The following is a 17,798-nucleotide window of genomic DNA, read 5'->3' as shown; positions in this document are numbered from 1 at the left end:
AATCATTTCCTAAAAATCAGTCATTTGTTCTTTCTGGCTGTTTTTATTAGAAATTAAATGAAGAGTGGTCTCAATGCTGTACTGCACAGTTCTGTACCTGTATCAGAACATCTATAATCAAAGAGACTGCTTGCAATGTTTGTTTGGCAACTATTCTATATCAATTCCCAAAGTGATTAATTCTCAAGGGACAGAAATAATCTTGTCCAAAGGCAAGGGTTAATGCTGAACTACAGTAACTGATAAATAAAATGTCCTATTATTATTATTATTATTATTATTATCATTATTATTATTATTATTATTTCAACATACCATCAGATAAAATTTGCAATATCAATCATGTTGATGAGACTAAAAAAAAGTCCATGGTGTAAATTTCAGATTTTTGGGTCTTGACTATCACCATAGCAATTGATAAAAGATTATTACAAGCAGGTTTAGGCGAAATATTGTATACACTGTCCTAAATGTATTCATTAACATATCCTATTACAATACATATAAATTAACCTATTCAGAATAATTTTACAATACAGGAGGTCCTCGGGTTACGTCAGTCCCGAGTTACCATGTTTCGTGGTTACGACACATCTACCATATACTATATAAAGCCTTGTTTCAACTTAAGTGGTTTTGCGTCGTAAACGTCGTAAACGCAAACTTTGTGTGTGGGAACTAGTTGGTGTGCGCGGCGGAAGAATACGCCGTGACGCAGCTGTGGACCGAGGAGCACAGCATCACCCCAGTCGCATTGTACACTATTTTGGCTTGTTGCTTCGTCGTTCTCTCTCTCGTGTGTGCTCCAATTTTGTTAACCTTTTGCCCTTCATTATGGCTCCCAAGAGTAAGGCAGACTCTTCTGATGGCAGTGCACCGAAGAAGAGGAAAGCCATCATCATGGAAGTGAAATTAGATATCGTTAAGCAATCCGATAAGGGGGAAACAGCATGGCCGATCGCTTGGACTTAGTTGTTTGACTGTCGCTACAATTATAAAAGATAGGATAGGATAAGTGCTTACAGTATTTACGTACAGTATGTATGTATGTTCCGACTTACACCGGAAATCTAAATTACGATGCGACGTAGGAACGGAACAACGTCGTAACCCGAGGACCCCCTGTACAGTCACATGGGAAAAACTTGTCACCATATCTGTAGTTTTATACTCAAGTCCAAGGAAAAAAGTAAGTGTGGGCTAGAATTGAAAACTTGTCTGAGGTAATGATGGATAGCTATGGTTGTTAAGCAGTAATTTGAGGGCTTACAAAAGGCAGGAAATGATAGTGGTCTGTCAAAGAAATGCCTGTGGTGCAGCATTGTACTGGTATGTCCGACATAATGTTTGTCATAGTCCTTCTAAGTTATTGATGCAATATATATTTACGATCATGTGTTACCCTGTGATATAACTTTTGTTTTGAACATTAAAGAACATTAACTTAATTGTTAAATGAAGGTATACCACCTTCTGAGTTTGCAGATGTTAGCGCTAACTTGCCTTGAAGCGTCATCTAGGGCCAACTAGGCTATTCATAGCTCATGTTAGTTCACTGCATTAATGCAAGTGATGTGGAGCAGCAGCATTCTGTTAACTGCCATGCTGAATCAGAAAGCCAATTTTAATCACTGACACAGAGGGATTGTACAGGTAGAAATGAAAAAGCTGACATAAGAATCTTCATAACCCCTCGGAACATTAACTTTATTCACTTTTGTAATGATTAAACAAAACTGTTTATTAACTCATTATAGTAGTATCGAAAAGCTGGCAACAGTCAAAAATATTTTCCACCCTTACTGTGTTTATATTACATTATTTAGTTTAATCCATAGTGCCACAGATTCCATGATTTACAGTTATTCCCAAACACTGACTGATTATTCCAAGGCCTGGGGGCTTTGCATGAAAAGGCTCTTCCCTGATGTAACATTATTAATTCTAGTTAACTCTATGTAAGTCTGTTTAGATGTCAGTAAAAGAATTTGGTAGTCAGTGCAGAATTTAACTGGCAACCAGTGTAGGTTTGATCAAACTGGGCTGATATGGTGAAATTTCTTGTGAGACTCTGGTTGCAGCTTTCTGGACTAACTGAAGCCTTTTCAGGCTTTTGTGTTTGGCAGATGGCAAGAAAATGCTACTTATTGAAATGCATAGTGCCAAGAGTAAAGTTTGTTGCTGAACGCATGATAGTCTGGGAAGTACCGCTGTGCCACTAGAGTGTGCAAGCGGCAACGATCAAAGCACCTCAAGGAAGGCGGGAAAAAAAGGGTTAGAAAGGGTTAGAAGAGTTAGAATGGGAAAAAAAAAGATAATGAGAACACAAAAGACGTGATTATGAGAGGAAGGATTTATGCTTTCCTTCACTTGTTTGCTCTTAGAGCAAACACCTTTTGTATGACTTGTTTTTTTTCCCTTTTGTGAGTAATTTGGGGGGCAGTTACTCTCTTCTCAGCCCTCATTGTGGTTTTGGGGCAGTTTTGTTTTCTTTTCTTTTCTGATCTTTTCTTCTTTGTTCTTTTCTGTTCTGTTCTTTTCTTGGACTAAGTACCGTCCTGGTCAGCCCTCTACAAAGGCCACTACAAGTTTGGGTCCAGACCCCAGAGAACAGCCATTGATGGCCATGATCAGCAGTGGGTGTTCTAGGGACTCTAACAGGAGGCCCAGCTTTGCGGCCAACATGATGTCATGAAAGCTCTCTGCTGCTTCTGCTAGGGTGTCTGGCCTCGACAGCATAAGACCCAGAGCCGCAACCCAGCAAACCTGCACCCCCAAGTTGCATGGGCTCAGGTAGGTCCCTGGCAGGCTGAGCCCCCTCGGTCTGTGCCCTGACCAGTAGGGTCATAATGCCATATCATATTGTGCAACAGCTGCTCATGCCTGCCAATAACCGCACCCTGGTTTTGCAGGGCAGACTTGATGGCATCCAGTTCTGCTGGGTCCATGATGGTCACACCTTTCTGTTATGGAGAGACATTGTCGAATTCTCCAGATGTTGTACAGAGAGACCTGCATGACCTAGTCAGGTTTGCAGTATGAGCTGAGAACAATAACTGGTCATCCAGAATCACACCAAGACTACTTTTATCTTCAGATGGAATAAAAAGAGTTCTCAAGAGATGGCAAGATCACAGTGAGGATCTGTATGAGGATCTGCTCCTGGGATGAAAAAGAGCTCTGTCTTACTAGGACTGTGCTTCATCTGATGTGCTGCCATCCATGAAGAGATGTGAGTCAGACATGCTAAGACGCGACTGGAAACCTGTGTATCAAAAAGTGGACAGGATAAAATTAGTTGGGTGTCATCAGCCTTGCAGTAGTAAGAGAAGCCATGAGAGGATATTACATGACCCAGAGATCAGGTGTTGAGTGAGAAGAGAAGAGAACCTAGTACAGAGCCTTGTGGGACATTAGTGGTGAGCTTGCTTGGAGAGGATGTGGACCCACATCATGTTATCTGATGAGTGCTCCTCCAGATAGGACTCAAACCACTTCAACACAGAACCACTGATTCCAATGTTGGAGAGGACAGAGAGAAGGATAGAGTAGTTGACTGTGTCAAAAGCTGCAGAGAGCTGCAGAGAAAATCAGAAGCAATGACAATTTGACTGATCTTGCTGCAAGGAGTTGATCTTGCTGCCAGACTGTTTGGGGTCCTGTAGCTGGCTCTGGTGAGAAAGAGAGACAATTTATTAGAGATTGCATGTTCAAGAATTTCTGAGAGGCTAGAAAGGATTGATAATGGTCTGTAGCTACTGACATCAGAGTTGTCAAGCATGGGCCTGTAAGGATGGGAACTACCCTGGCAGCCTTGAATGCTGATGGAACCTGACCTGTTGACAAGGATTTGTTTATAAGAAAAGTAAAGAAAGGCAATATGTCCATAGAGATTTACTGGAGCAATATGTATGGGATGGGATCCAGAGGACAGGTGGTTGGAATGCTGAATCTGAGTATCTGTAGGACATTGTCTGTGGAAAGAAAAGAAAAACATGTTAGAAGATTAAGAATGAGAGGAACAGGACTAATGCAATGAGTGAAGACAGAGGAAAAAGACTAGTGGGTTCTATTAACCTCCTCAAAGAAGGTAACAAAATCCACAAGGGTAAGAGAAGTGGGTAGACAAGGCCAAAAACCAGTATTTGTCCATGATCTTTGGGCCCTCAGGCATTACTACATTAAAAACAGAGATGATTCTGTAGTGGAAATCACTGCATGGACTCAGAAACACTTTTGAAAACCAATGTCTATGAAAACTGGTTGGTGCTGCATCCAAAAATGCTAATTAAAACTCAAATGCAAAGAAGAAAGTGTATAAAAACAGATGGAGTACCACAGCTGCACTTTGGACAGTCGGACCACATCTCAGTGTTCTTCTTCTCAGCATACAAACAGCTCCTCAAGCAACCACTTCCAGTAAGTAAAATTATTAAAAGATAAAAAAAAATTTTTATTAAAAGAATTTTTACAGAGCAGGTCACTGAAGAGATGCCATCTGTTCATAGTTTAAAGCCCAGATTTATGGAAAAATGGGTCGAATTTCAGTAGAAAAAAACTACTGATTTGTCAGAATTCTGTTCTATTTAAATTAGCCTCTAACTAAGCAGTGTTTCTAATACCTTTTTACTTTGAGTCTCCTGGACAGTCACAATTCCCAGTCAGTGTTTCTCTGTGTTTTTTTTTAATAATGAAGGATTTTATGAAAACTGAATGATACTACATGATAAACACTACTGATGAATGTACTTTACTATTAATGACCCTTAAATTAGTAACTGAATAATAAGCCTTATTAAAAATATCACAATGATAAGACGAGTTCTAGCAGTAAAATCTGCATGCAGTTAAGATGGGTTTGCAGAAACTGTGTGTTTATTTTATAACCTCCTTTTTATGTTCCTGTTGTGAGTTTACTATATTCAGAGTAGGTTGTGGGGATAATTATTAGTTCCATTTACTTACAAACATATATTAAAATAAAGATTTTACTTTGTCAGACTTTCACAGTTTGTCATAATGTAGGATCTACACAGGTAATTGTCAAATGGATTTTGGGCTACTTTTATCCACAAACAAGACAAAACAAGAAAAAATATTGATTTTACTGATGTAGCAAATTCTACGTTACAGACCAGAATGAATATTGATTGATTAAAATATTGCTCTTATCTCTTTCCCCATTTCTAAAAATGCCCTTGACAGAAAACATTAAGCACGTCTTAGTAAGCTAAACATTTACATTGACATGTCACTGTATAAAAGGCATTTCATGCTAAGCGCTGTGCAGTAGCCTTCACTATAAGAGACCACAAGTGTTGAGTTTGAGCCGTACATAATATTAGTTGATTAATTTGACATTAATATTATCTGTAGTTGGGTTAACTAGCCCTAATAACTGACGTTCAGACAGCTTTAAGTCCAGCTGACCTGACCTTTAATATATTTTCTCTCAGTAAAGGTGAGCAGACAGGAAAGGAAACTTTCAGAACCCTAATTGGATGCAGTTGTAGTTAAACAGCACATATTTAGTGTCTCAGTGAAAGTGTAGATAAAGATCAAACTCGTGCTCGTTTAATACACAGAGTATCCTATAGATTCAGAATCAAATCTGGACCTCCAAGTTTAAGAAAAGCACAAAAATGCAGTAAATTAGCATTTTTAAAAAAACTAACGAGCAGGTAATTGCCCCTTTTTATTTGAAGGAGAGAATATAGTGAATATTGTGAATGTCCATCCATCCATCCATCCATCCATTATCTTCCGCTTCTCCGGGGTTCGGGTCGCGGGGGCAGCATCCTAAGCAATGAAGCCCAGACCTCCCTTTCCCCAGCCACTTCCACCAGCTCTCCAAGGGGGATTCCGAGGCGCTCCCAGGCCAGCTGGGCGATATAGTCGCGCCAGCTTGTCCTGGGTCTTCCTCGGGGTCTCCTCCCAGGTGGACTCGCCTGTGACACCTCCCGAGGGAGGCGTCCAGAGGCATCCTAACCAGATGCCCGAACCACCTCAGCTGGCTCCTCTCGACGTGAAGAAGCAGCGGCTCTACTCCGAGTCCCTCCCGGATGACTGAACTTCTCACCCTATCTCTAAGGGAGAGTCCAGACACCCTGCGGAGGAAACTCATTTCAGCCGCTTGTATTCGCGATCTTATTCTTTCGGTCATTACCCAAAGCTCATGACCATAGGTGAGGGTGGGAACGTAGATTGACCGGTAAATCGAGAGCCTTGCCTTATGGCTCAGCTCTTTCTTTACCACAACAGACCGGTAAAGAGCCCGCATCACTGCTGACCCAGCACCAATCCGCCTGTCAATCTCCCGCTCCCTTGTACCATCACTCGTGAACAAGACCCCGAGATACTTAAACTCCTCCACTTGAGGCAAGAGCCTATCCCCGACCCAGAGAGGGCTCTCCACCCTTTTCCGCCTGAGAACCATGGTCTCGGATTTAGAGGTACTGATTCTCATCCCAGCCGCTTCACACTCGGCTGCAAACCTATCCAGCGAAAGCTGAAGTTCGCGGCCTGATGTCCCCAATAGGACCACATCATCTGCAAACAGCAGCGATGTGACCCTGAGGTCACCAAACCGGACACCCTCCATCCCTTGACTGGCGCCTAGAAATTCTATCCATAAAAATTATGAATAGAATCGGTGACAAAGGGCAGCCCTGACGGAGTCCAACTCTCACTGGGAACGAGTCTGACTTACTGCCGGCTATGCGAACCAAACTCCAGCTTTGTTTGTACAGGGCCTGAATGGCTCGTAGCAAAGAGCCATGTACCCCATACTCCCGAAGCACCTCCCACAGAATACCCCGGGGAACACAGTCGAATGCCTTCTCCAGATCCACAAAGCACATGGGGACTGGTTGGGCAAACTCCCATGAACCCTCCAGAATCCTGGAGAGGGTGAAGAGTTGGTCCAGTGTTCCACGACCAGGGCGGAACCCGCACTGTTCCTCCTGGATCCGAGGTTCGACTATAAGCCGGACTCTCTTCTCCAGTACCCCTGCATAGACCTTGCCAGGGAGGCTGAGGAGTGCGATTCCCCTGTAGTTGGAACACACCCTCCGGTCCCCTTTTTTAAAAAGAGGCACCACCACCACCCCAGTCTGCCAATCCAGTGGCACCGCCCCCGATGTCCACGCAATGTTGAAAAGGCGTGTCAGCCAAGACAGCCCCACAACATCCAGAGCCTTGAGGAACTCAGGGCGGATCTCATCCACCCCTGGAGCCTTGCCACCAAGGAGCTTCTTAACTACCTTAGCGACTTCGGCCTCAGTAATGGACAAGCCTATTCCCATGTCCCCAGCCTCAGCCTCCTCACTGGAGAACGTGTCGGTGGGATTGAGAAGGTCCTCAAAGTATTCCTTCCACCGCCCAATGACGTCTTCAGTCGAAGTCAGCAGCACACCATCTCCACTATATACAGTGCTAGTGGCACACTGCTTTCCCCTTCTGAGTCGCCTGATGGTTTGCCAGAATCTTTTCGGAGCCGACTTAAAGTCACTTTCCAAGGCCTCACCAAACTCCTCCCATACACGGGTTTTTGCCTTGGCGACAACTGAAGCCGCAGATCGCTTGGCCTGTCGATACCTGCCAGCTGCCTCTGGTGTCCCACAGGCCAACCATGCCCGGTAGGACTCCTTCTTCAGCTTGACGGCATCTCTCACCTGGGGTGTCCACCACCGGATTCGATGATTACCGCCCCGACAGGCACCAACTACCTTACGGCCACAGCTACAGTCAACCGCTTCAGCAATGGAGGAACGGAACATGGCCCATTCTGAGTCAATGTCCCCCACCTCCCCCGATATCTGGTCAAAGTTCTGACGGAGGTGTGAGTTGAAGATCAATCTGACAGGTTCTTCTGCTAGACGTTCCCAGCAAACCCTCACTATACGTTTGGGCTTGCCTGGTCTGACCGGCATCTTCCCCCACCACCTGATCCAACTCACCACCAGGTGGTGATCAGTTGACAGCTCAGCTCCTCTCTTTACCCGAGTGTCCAAAACACATGGCCGCAAGTCCGATGACACGACTACAAAGTCAATCATTGAACTGCGGCCTAGGGTGTCCTGGTGCCATGTGCACTTATGGACATCCTTGTGTTCAAACATGGTGTTCGTGATGGACAAACTGTGGTTTGCGCAGAAGTCCAAAAACTGAACACCACTCGGGTTCAGATCAGAGAGGCCATTCCTCCCAAACACACCCCTCCAGGTCTCACTGTCATTGCCCACGTGAGCGTTGAAGTCCCCCAGTAGGACAATAGAGTCTCCAGGAGGAGCACTTTCAAGCACCCTTCCAAATGACTCTAAGAAGGCTGGGTACTCTGAACTGCTGTTCGGTGCATAAGCACAGACAACAGTCAGGACCCGTTCCCCAACCCGAAGGCGTAGGGAAGCTGCCCTCTCGTCCACCGGAGAAAACCCCAACATACAGGCACCGAGTCGAGGGGCTATGAGAAAGCCCACACCTGCCCGCCGCCTCTCACCATGGGCAACTCCAGAAAAGAATAAAGTCCAGCCCCTCTCAAGGAGATTGGACCCAGAGCCCAAGCTGTGTGTTGAGGTGAGCCCGACTATATCTAGCCGGTATCTCTCAACCTCGCGCACCAACTCAGGCTCCTTCCCCGCCAGTGAGGTAACGTTCCAAGTTCCAAAAGCCAGTTTCAGCAACCGAGGATCAGAACGCCAAGGCCCACGCCGTCGGACACTGCCCGATCCACAATGCACCGAAACCCTACTACTGCCCCTCCCATTGGTGGTGGGTCGATGGGAGGGGGGACTCATGTAACTCCTTCGGGCTGGGCCCGGCCGGGCACCATGAGTAAACGCCCGGCCACCAGACGCTCGCTGGCGAGCCCCTCCCCCAGGCCTGGCTCCAGGGTGGGGCCCCGGTAACCCTGTTCCGGGCAGGTGTCTTCACCAGTTTTTGTGTCTTCATAGGGGTTATTATGGATCACACTTTGTCTGACCTGTCACCTAGGACCAGTTTGCCATGGGAGACCCTACCAGGAGCTTTTGCTCCAGACAACATAGCTCCTAAGATCATTCAAGCACGCAAACCCCTCCACCACGATAAGGTGGTGATCCAAGGAGAGGTATTGTGAATGTGTTATTCATAAATGTTTGAGTGTTAATGTTGTCAATCAGTTGTTATCAGCACAAAATGCATTGAAGATAAATGAAGATCAAATATGGCTATAGAGTAGTGATGTTTCAGCTCTTACTGTAGATTTTCTTAAAACTAATATTTGACTCAAAGCCCCAGAGTTCACATCCAATGAGTGTATGTTTGTATGTATTACTGTAGCAGCCATTCCTTCCTCAAGTTCCCTCTGGCTGGTGCTGACACTGGAGAAAAAAAATCTAAGTGCAGCTCATTACGGAAACAATTATTTGTCATTACTGTATGAATTTCGGCAGCGTTATGATGATGAATTTTCCTCCTGCAGTAGTTATTAGCTTTCATTAGCTGGTAGAATTGTAGCACCAAAACTATATAGCAGTGAAACTAAATAAGCAAACTCCGTCCAGTAAACATGTCTTTGCTGATCAAATACAGTTTTTCATAATAATAAAGCATTTGATCATTTTTGTCAAACATTTGTTTTAAGAGTTTTGAAACATATTGGCATTGATGAAATTATATTTTATGGACTTAATCTGTTGATCAGTGTAGATCAGATTTATTTACTCCTGTCTTTTGCATATATTTTTTAGATAAATGTTAAATAGCATCATAACCATAATTTTATTTCTCATTCTCCAAATCAGTTTGTTACAGTACCACATCAATGTTAATGGAATGTTTTACAGATTTCATCTACATCTAAAATGTGCATGTTTGTTTAGGGATTAGTGCTGTTTAATATGACTTATGTTTGGTCTAAAATATATTACAATAATGAGATTTTATCATGATTGTTATGGTGAGAAAATGTTATGAGTTTCATGCTGAGAAACTCATGAATTTAGAGCAGTAAACACATTTTAACACACATGAAAAGTTAAATAATCCCAGATAAAAGGGTGATGCTGGTCCACTGTTCATTTTACATTCAATACATCATTTTGGTTGAGGTTGAAATTTTCAGTGTCAGCAAAATGTTGAGTGAACTTTAAAATAATGATGAAAGTTGCTGGATCCAAACATTGGCAACAGGAGAAGAAGGTGCTGTATAATCTCTGCAGTGATCAACCCAAAGTTACACTCCTTTATTCCCATCAGTGCTGTGAATTCAACACTAGATAATAATATCAAACATGCAGCTGCCAAACTGACAAATAACACAGAATTTCTGACTGAAAACCAAAAAGCCTTACAGACTCACAATATCTGTCTCTTTCAGGTGACACTCACCATCTCTCAGAGCTGAGGATTGTGCTGCTAGGTTTTGCATATACTGGAAAGAGTTCAGCAGGAAACACCATCCTGAACAGAGAGGAGTTTGAGTTAAAGAGAACTGCTCTGTGTGTGAAGAGACAGAGAGAAGTAGCAGGACGAAACATCACTGTGGTTGAAGCTCCAGGATGGTGGAGTAATAAACCTGTAGAGGACAGCACTGAATTACTGAAACAGGAGATTGTGCTCAGTGTGTCTCTGTGTCCTCCAGGACCTCATGCTCTACTATTGGTTGTAAATGTGGTCAGTGTATTCAAAGAAAATGAGAGAAAAATACTTGATGGATATTTGGAGCTTCTCACTGATTCACTGTGGAGTCACACTATAGTGCTGTTCACCTGTGGAGACTGTCTGGGAGACACACCCATAGAGCAGCACATTGAGAGTGAAGGGAAGGAGCTCCAGTGGCTGGTTGAGAAATGTGGGAACAGGTATCATGTTCTCAACAATAAGAACTGGAGTGATGACACTCAGGTCACAGAGCTGCTGGAGAAGATAGAGGAGATGGTGGCAGCAAACAGTGGACGCCCTTTTGAAATGGACAGAAAGATTCTACAGGAGGTGGAAGAGAAGAGGAGAGCAGAGGAAGAGAGAGCTAAAGAGAGGATGATGAAGGTGAAGAAACAGAAAAAGCACAACAGGTCACAGATAGGTGAGTGGTTATTATTAGCCTCTTGTTCTGCAGGGTATATTTTGGTTTGTCTGTCTGAAGTCACATGACCAAATCTTAAGGCAAATGATTCAGTAACTGCATGAAATAAATGCAAATCTTTCATTTTATTTCATTTTTGTAAAAGCTCCCCTCAAATTAACTAATTCAATTCAATTTTATGATCAAACATATTACTATATGCTTACAATTTACTGCTGAAAGCCAAAAATCTAAGACGCTCTGTATTCTTTTTTTTTTATTAAAAGAATTTTTTACAGAGCAGGTCACTGAAGAGATGCCATCTGTTTATAGTTTAAAGCCCAGATTTATGGAAAAATGGGTCGAATTTCAGTAGAAAAAAACTACTGATTTGTCAGAATGCTGTTCTATTTAAATTAGCCTCTAACTAAGCAGTGTTTCTAATACCTTTTTTACTTTGAGTCTCCTGGACAGTCACAATTCCCAGTCAGTGTTTCTCTGTGTTTTTTTTAATAATGAAGGATTTTATGAAAACTGAATGATACTACATGATAAACACTACTGATGAATGTACTTTACTATTAATGACCCTTAAATTAGTAACTGAATAATAAGCCTTATTAAAAATATCACAATGATAAGACGAGTTCTAGCAGTAAAATCTGCATGCAGTTAAGATGGGTTTGCAGAAACTGTGTGTTTATTTTATAACCTCCTTTTTATGTTCCTGTTGTGAGTTTACTATATTCAGAGTAGGTTGTGGGGATAATTATTAGTTCCATTTACTTACAAACATATATTAAAATAAAGATTTTACTTTGTCAGACTTTCACAGTTTGTCATAATGTAGGATCTACACAGGTAATTGTCAAATGGATTTTGGGCTACTTTTATCCACAAACAAGACAAAACAAGAAAAAATATTGATTTTACTGATGTAGCAAATTCTACGTTACAGACCAGAATGAATATTGATTGATTAAAATATTGCTCTTATCTCTTTCCCCATTTCTAAAAATGCCCTTGACAGAAAACGCCAAGCACGTCTTAGTAAGCTAAACATTTACATTGACATGTCACTGTATAAAAGGCATTTCATGCTAAGCGCTGTGCAGTAGCCTTCACTATAAGAGACCACAAGTGTTGAGTTTGAGCCGTACATAATATTAGTTGATTAATTTGACATTAATATTATCTGTAGTTGGGTTAACTAGCCCTAATAACTGACGTTCAGACAGCTTTAAGTCCAGCTGACCTGACCTTTAATATATTTTCTCTCAGTAAAGGTGAGCAGACAGGAAAGGAAACTTTCAGAACCCTAATTGGATGCAGTTGTAGTTAAACAGCACATATTTAGTGTCTCAGTGAAAGTATAGATAAAGATCAAACTCGTGCTCGTTTAATACACAGAGTATCCTATAGATTCAGAATCAAATCTGGACCTCCAAGTTTAAGAAAAGCACAAAAATGCAGTAAATTAGCATTTTTAAAAAAACTAACGAGCAGGTAATTGCCCCTTTTTATTTGAAGGAGTGAATATAGTGAATATTGTGAATGTGTTATTCATAAATGTTTGAGTGTTAATGTTGTCAATCAGTTGTTATCAGCACAAAATGCATTGAAGATAAATGAAGATCAAATATGGCTATAGAGTAGTGTTGTTTCAGCTCTTACTGTAGATTTTCTTAAAACTAATATTTGACCCAAAGCCCCAGAGTTCACATCCAATGAGTGTATGTTTGTACAGTGGCAAGAAAAAGTATGTGAACCTCTTGAAATTTTATGGTCTTCTGCATTAACTTGTCATAAAATGTGATCTGATCCTCATCCAAGTCAAGCATATCGACAAATATAATGTGCCCAAAATAATAACACAAAATATTTTTTATCCTTCATATCTTCATTGAGAACAACAATGAAAACATTATAGTGCTAGTGGATAAAGTATGTGAACCCTTGAGTTAATGATCTCAAAAAAGCTAATTGGAGTCATACCTAGAGTCTTGTTAAGAAAATGAGTTTGGAGGTGTGTACTAGAGCTACTTTGACTGATAAAAACCACTTAGACTTTTTGAGTTTGCTCCACACAAGAAGGATGTGCGTATGTAAGCCATGCCTCGCCAAAAAGAGGTTTCAGAGGATCTACGATCAAAAATTGTTGCTTTACATAAAGCTGGAAAGGGTTACAAAACAATTTCAAAGACTTTAGAAATTCACCAGTCTACAGTAAGGCAAACAATCTACAAATGGAGACAATTTAGGACTGTGGCTACTCTGCCAAGAAGTGGGCGCCCAGTCAAAATGACCCCAAGAGCACAACGGAGACTTATCAATGAGGTAAAGAAACAACCCCGAGTGACAGCCAAAGATTTTAAGGCGGCATTGATGCAGGCTAACATCTGTGTTCATGAATCTACAGTTCGTAAAACTTTGAACAAGCAGGGTGTCTATGGTAGGACACCACGAAGGAAGCCGCTGCTTACTAAAAAGAACATTGCTGCACGCCTGAAGTTTGCGAAAGAGCACATTGACACTTCACAACGGTACTGGCAAAATGTTTTGTGGACAGATGAAACTAAGATTGGACTATATGGAAAGAACACGCAGCGATACATCTGGCGTAAAAAAGGCACTGCACATCACCATAAAAATATCATCCCAACCGTCAAGTATGGTGGAGGAAACATCATGATTTGGGCCTGCTTTGCTGCATCAGGGCCTGGCTAGCTTACAGTCATTGAGGGGAAGATGAATTCCCAAGTGTATCAAAAAATTCTACAGGATAATGTGAGAGAGTCTGTACGCCAGCTGAAACTCTACAGAAGTTGGGTGATGCAACAGGACAATGGCCCAAAACACCGGAGCAAGTCCACAACAGAATGGCTTATGAAAAACAAAATCCGTCTTTTGGAGTGGCCAAGTCAGAGCCCAGATCTCAACCCTATAGAAATGCTATGGACTGACTTGAAGAGAGCTGTACACATGAGGCATCCAAGGAACATGACAGAGCTAAAGCAGTTCTGCCAGGAAGAATGGGCTAAAATTCCTCCTGAACGATGTGCAGGTCTGATCCACAGCTACAGGAAATGCATGGTTGAGGTTATTGCTGCCAAGGGAGGGTCAACCAGCTATTAATTCCAAGGGTTCACATACTTTTTCCACTATCACTTTAAATGTTGAATGAGTGTGTTCAATAAAGTCCTGAAAGAAAATTTATTTTTGTGCGTTATTATTTTGGGCACATTATATTTGTCGATATACTTGACTTGGATGAGGATCAGATCACATTTTATGACAAGTTAATGCAGAAGACCATAAAATTTCAAGAGGTTCACATACTTTTTCTTGCCACTGTATGTATTACTGTAGCAGCCATTCCTTCCTCAAGTTCCCTCTGGCTGGTGCTGACACTGGAGAAAAAAAATCTAAGTGCAGCTCATTACGGAAACAATTATTTGTCATTACTGTATGAATTTCGGCAGCGTTATGATGATGAATTTTCCTCCTGCAGTAGTTATTAGCTTTCATTAGCTGGTAGAATTGTAGCACCAAAACTATATAGCAGTGAAACTAAATAAGCAAACTCCGTCCAGTAAACATGTCTTTGCTGATCAAATACAGTTTTTCATAATAATAAAGCATTTGATCATTTTTGTCAAACATTTGTTTTAAGAGTTTTGAAACATATTGGCATTGATGAAATTATATTTTATGGACTTAATCTGTTGATCAGTGTAGATCAGATTTATTTACTCCTGTCTTTTGCATATATTTTTTAGATAAATGTTAAATAGCATCATAACCATAATTTTATTTCTCATTCTCCAAATCAGTTTGTTACAGTACCACATCAATGTTAATGGAATGTTTTACAGATTTCATCTACATCTAAAATGTGCATGTTTGTTTAGGGATTAGTGCTGTTTAATATGACTTATGTTTGGTCTAAAATATATTACAATAATGAGATTTTATCATGATTGTTATGGTGAGAAAATGTTATGAGTTTCATGCTGAGAAACTCATGAATTTAGAGCAGTAAACACATTTTAACACACATGAAAAGTTAAATAATCCCAGATAAAAGGGTGATGCTGGTCCACTGTTCATTTTACATTCAATACATCATTTTGGTTGAGGTTGAAATTTTCAGTGTCAGCAAAATGTTGAGTGAACTTTAAAATAATGATGAAAGTTGCTGGATCCAAACATTGGCAACAGGAGAAGAAGGTGCTGTATAATCTCTGCAGTGATCAACCCAAAGTTACACTCCTTTATTCCCATCAGTGCTGTGAATTCAACACTAGATAATAATATCAAACATGCAGCTGCCAAACTGACAAATAACACAGAATTTCTGACTGAAAACCAAAAAGCCTTACAGACTCACAATATCTGTCTCTTTCAGGTGACACTCACCATCTCTCAGAGCTGAGGATTGTGCTGCTAGGTGTTGCAAATATTGGAAAGAGTTCAGCAGGAAACACCATCCTGAACAGAGAGGAGTTTGAGTTAAAGAGAACTGCTCAGTGTGTGAAGAGACAGAGAGAAGTAGCAGGACGAAACATCACTGTGGTTGAAGCTCCAGGATGGTGGAGTAATAACCCTGTAGAGGAGAGCACTGAGTTACTGAAACAGGAGATTGTGCTCAGTGTGTCTCTGTGTCCTCCAGGACCTCATGCTCTACTATTGGTTGTAAATGTGGTCAATGTATTCAAAGAAAATGAGAGAAAAATACTTGATGGATATTTGGAGCTTCTCACTGATTCACTGTGGAGTCACACTATAGTGCTGTTCACCTGTGGAGACTGTCTGGGAGACATATCCATAGAACATCACATTGAGAGTGAAGGGAAGGAGCTCCAGTGGCTGGTTGAGAAATGTGGGAACAGGTATCATGTTCTCAACAATAAGAACTGGAGTGATGACACTCAGGTCACAGAGCTGCTGGAGAAGATAGAGGAGATGGTGGCAGCAAACAGTGGACGCCCTTTTGAAATGGACAGAAAGATTCTACAGGAGGTGGAAGAGAAGAGGAGAGCAGAGGAAGAGAGAGCTAAAGAGAGGATGATGAAGGTGAAGAAACAGAAAAAGCACAACAGGTCACAGATAGGTGAGTGGTTATTATTAGCCTCTTGTTCTGCAGGGTATATTTTGGTTTGTCTGTCTGAAGTCACGTGACCAAATCTTAAGGCAAATTATTCAGTAACTGCATGAAATAAATGCAAATCTTTCATTTTATTTTACTTTTGTAAAAGCTCCCCTCAAATTAACTAATTCAATTCAATTTTATGATCAAACATATTACTATATGCTTACAATTTACTGCTGAAAGCCAAAAATCTAAGACGCTCTGTATTCTTTTTTTTATTAAAATAATTTTTACAGAGCAGGTCACTGAAGAGATGCTTATCTGTTTATAGTTTAAAACCCAGATTTATGGAAAAATGGGTCGAATTTCAGTAGAAAAAACAATTGTGACAGCTTCTTCTGTTAAGGGTATAAATTACATACCCTGTATAATGTAGCTAATGAAATATGAAAGTTATGAAGAATAATAACAGTGAATTTTGGAGGCTACGACAAGTACAAAGATTAACTTCATGCAGCTTTTTAAAAAACTGCTTTTGAAACTGACATGAAATGTAACAGGTGTGTTATTTAAATGTCACTTTTTAGCATCTACTTCCTGATTAATTAAAATGCTGAGAAGTGGTGAGGTGAAAAAATTGAGACGGAAATTTACAGGAATGTAAATAGGAGAGATGTGGAGCTTCAGGGATCGTCCTTCTCCCAAACTATGCTTTCTTATTTACTCCATCATGGCCTCCATCGCTTAGGAACTCTTTTTCAGGAATTCCTGACTAAACCCAACTTGTTCCACTAGCTTTATTGTCAAATAAATATCCTATACCCCTCCGGTATAGCTTTAAATCCTTAGATATATCCACTTAGTTCTCTTTACCCAATATACCAAAGATTCACCCTAATCAGGAAATATTACATTCAAATATTCTCTTCACAGTAATACACTCTTGTAAAATAGAATATAGACAATAGAAAAGGAAACTTATAAGCTAAAGCTAAACTAAGCCGGCAAACTATAATGAATTACCCCAATGTCAGCGCTGTTGAAGCAGTAGAGATGCTTGAGTGCGTAGCAATAATCCGAGCAGGCATCGAATGAGACGTGACGACGTATGAAGGAGAAAAGGTTCCTGGCTCCTGCGAGCACAGCGTCCATGAGCTGCGGGCATGGACAACACGCGTTGCACAGCACCTCGCTGCAGACGATGCTTCCAGCGGTGTAAACTTCTCCCGTAGTTTAGACAATGTCCTTGGGCTCCTTACACGACACAGCCTGCTCCCCGGACTGGCGAACAATGTCCGACGTCCCAAGCACACGACACAGCTAACTCACGTGGAAACTTACAGTAACGAAAAACGGCCGACTGTCCGAACGTTTACCACGAGTAGCAGTAGGTATTCATAAACAGTCCCAAAGTCATTGTAGCGACGTTATAAGTTCACTCGTCGTTCACTAAGGTTACTACTATGTTTACTGGTCAGAAATACATGGGTTACATATTTCTATTTGAACTTATCATCACGGGTCACGACTTCACACGCACACCTCCGTATCTCCGTTTTCCCTTCTTCCTCAAAAAAAAACCACAACACTCCCGGCGACCTCTTAACTCGCCAGCTTCTGACTGGTTACAGAAATGAAGCCATAACGAAAGACTACGCATCTTTA

The 17,798-nt window shown here is 41.3% G+C and overlaps 1 protein-coding gene across 1 annotated transcript in view; it reads left to right on the top strand.

The window, feature by feature from the left end:
* LOC108437020 overlaps positions 1-17,798 on the top strand; it is a 59,536-nt gene that overhangs the window by 32,034 nt on the left and 9,704 nt on the right. The window contains 2 exon segments of the mRNA XM_037533705.1: positions 10,358-11,062; positions 15,450-16,154. Of these exon segments, the coding sequence (XP_037389602.1) occupies positions 10,358-11,062; positions 15,450-16,154 (1,410 nt within the window).

Source organism: Pygocentrus nattereri, chromosome 23 (genome assembly GCF_015220715.1).
Source record: "Pygocentrus nattereri isolate fPygNat1 chromosome 23, fPygNat1.pri, whole genome shotgun sequence".
In the NCBI taxonomy this organism is placed as follows: Eukaryota; Metazoa; Chordata; class Actinopteri; order Characiformes; family Serrasalmidae; genus Pygocentrus; species Pygocentrus nattereri.
The sequence above is the reverse complement of the archived record's forward strand: the minus strand, read 5'-3'. Positions and strand labels throughout refer to the sequence as shown.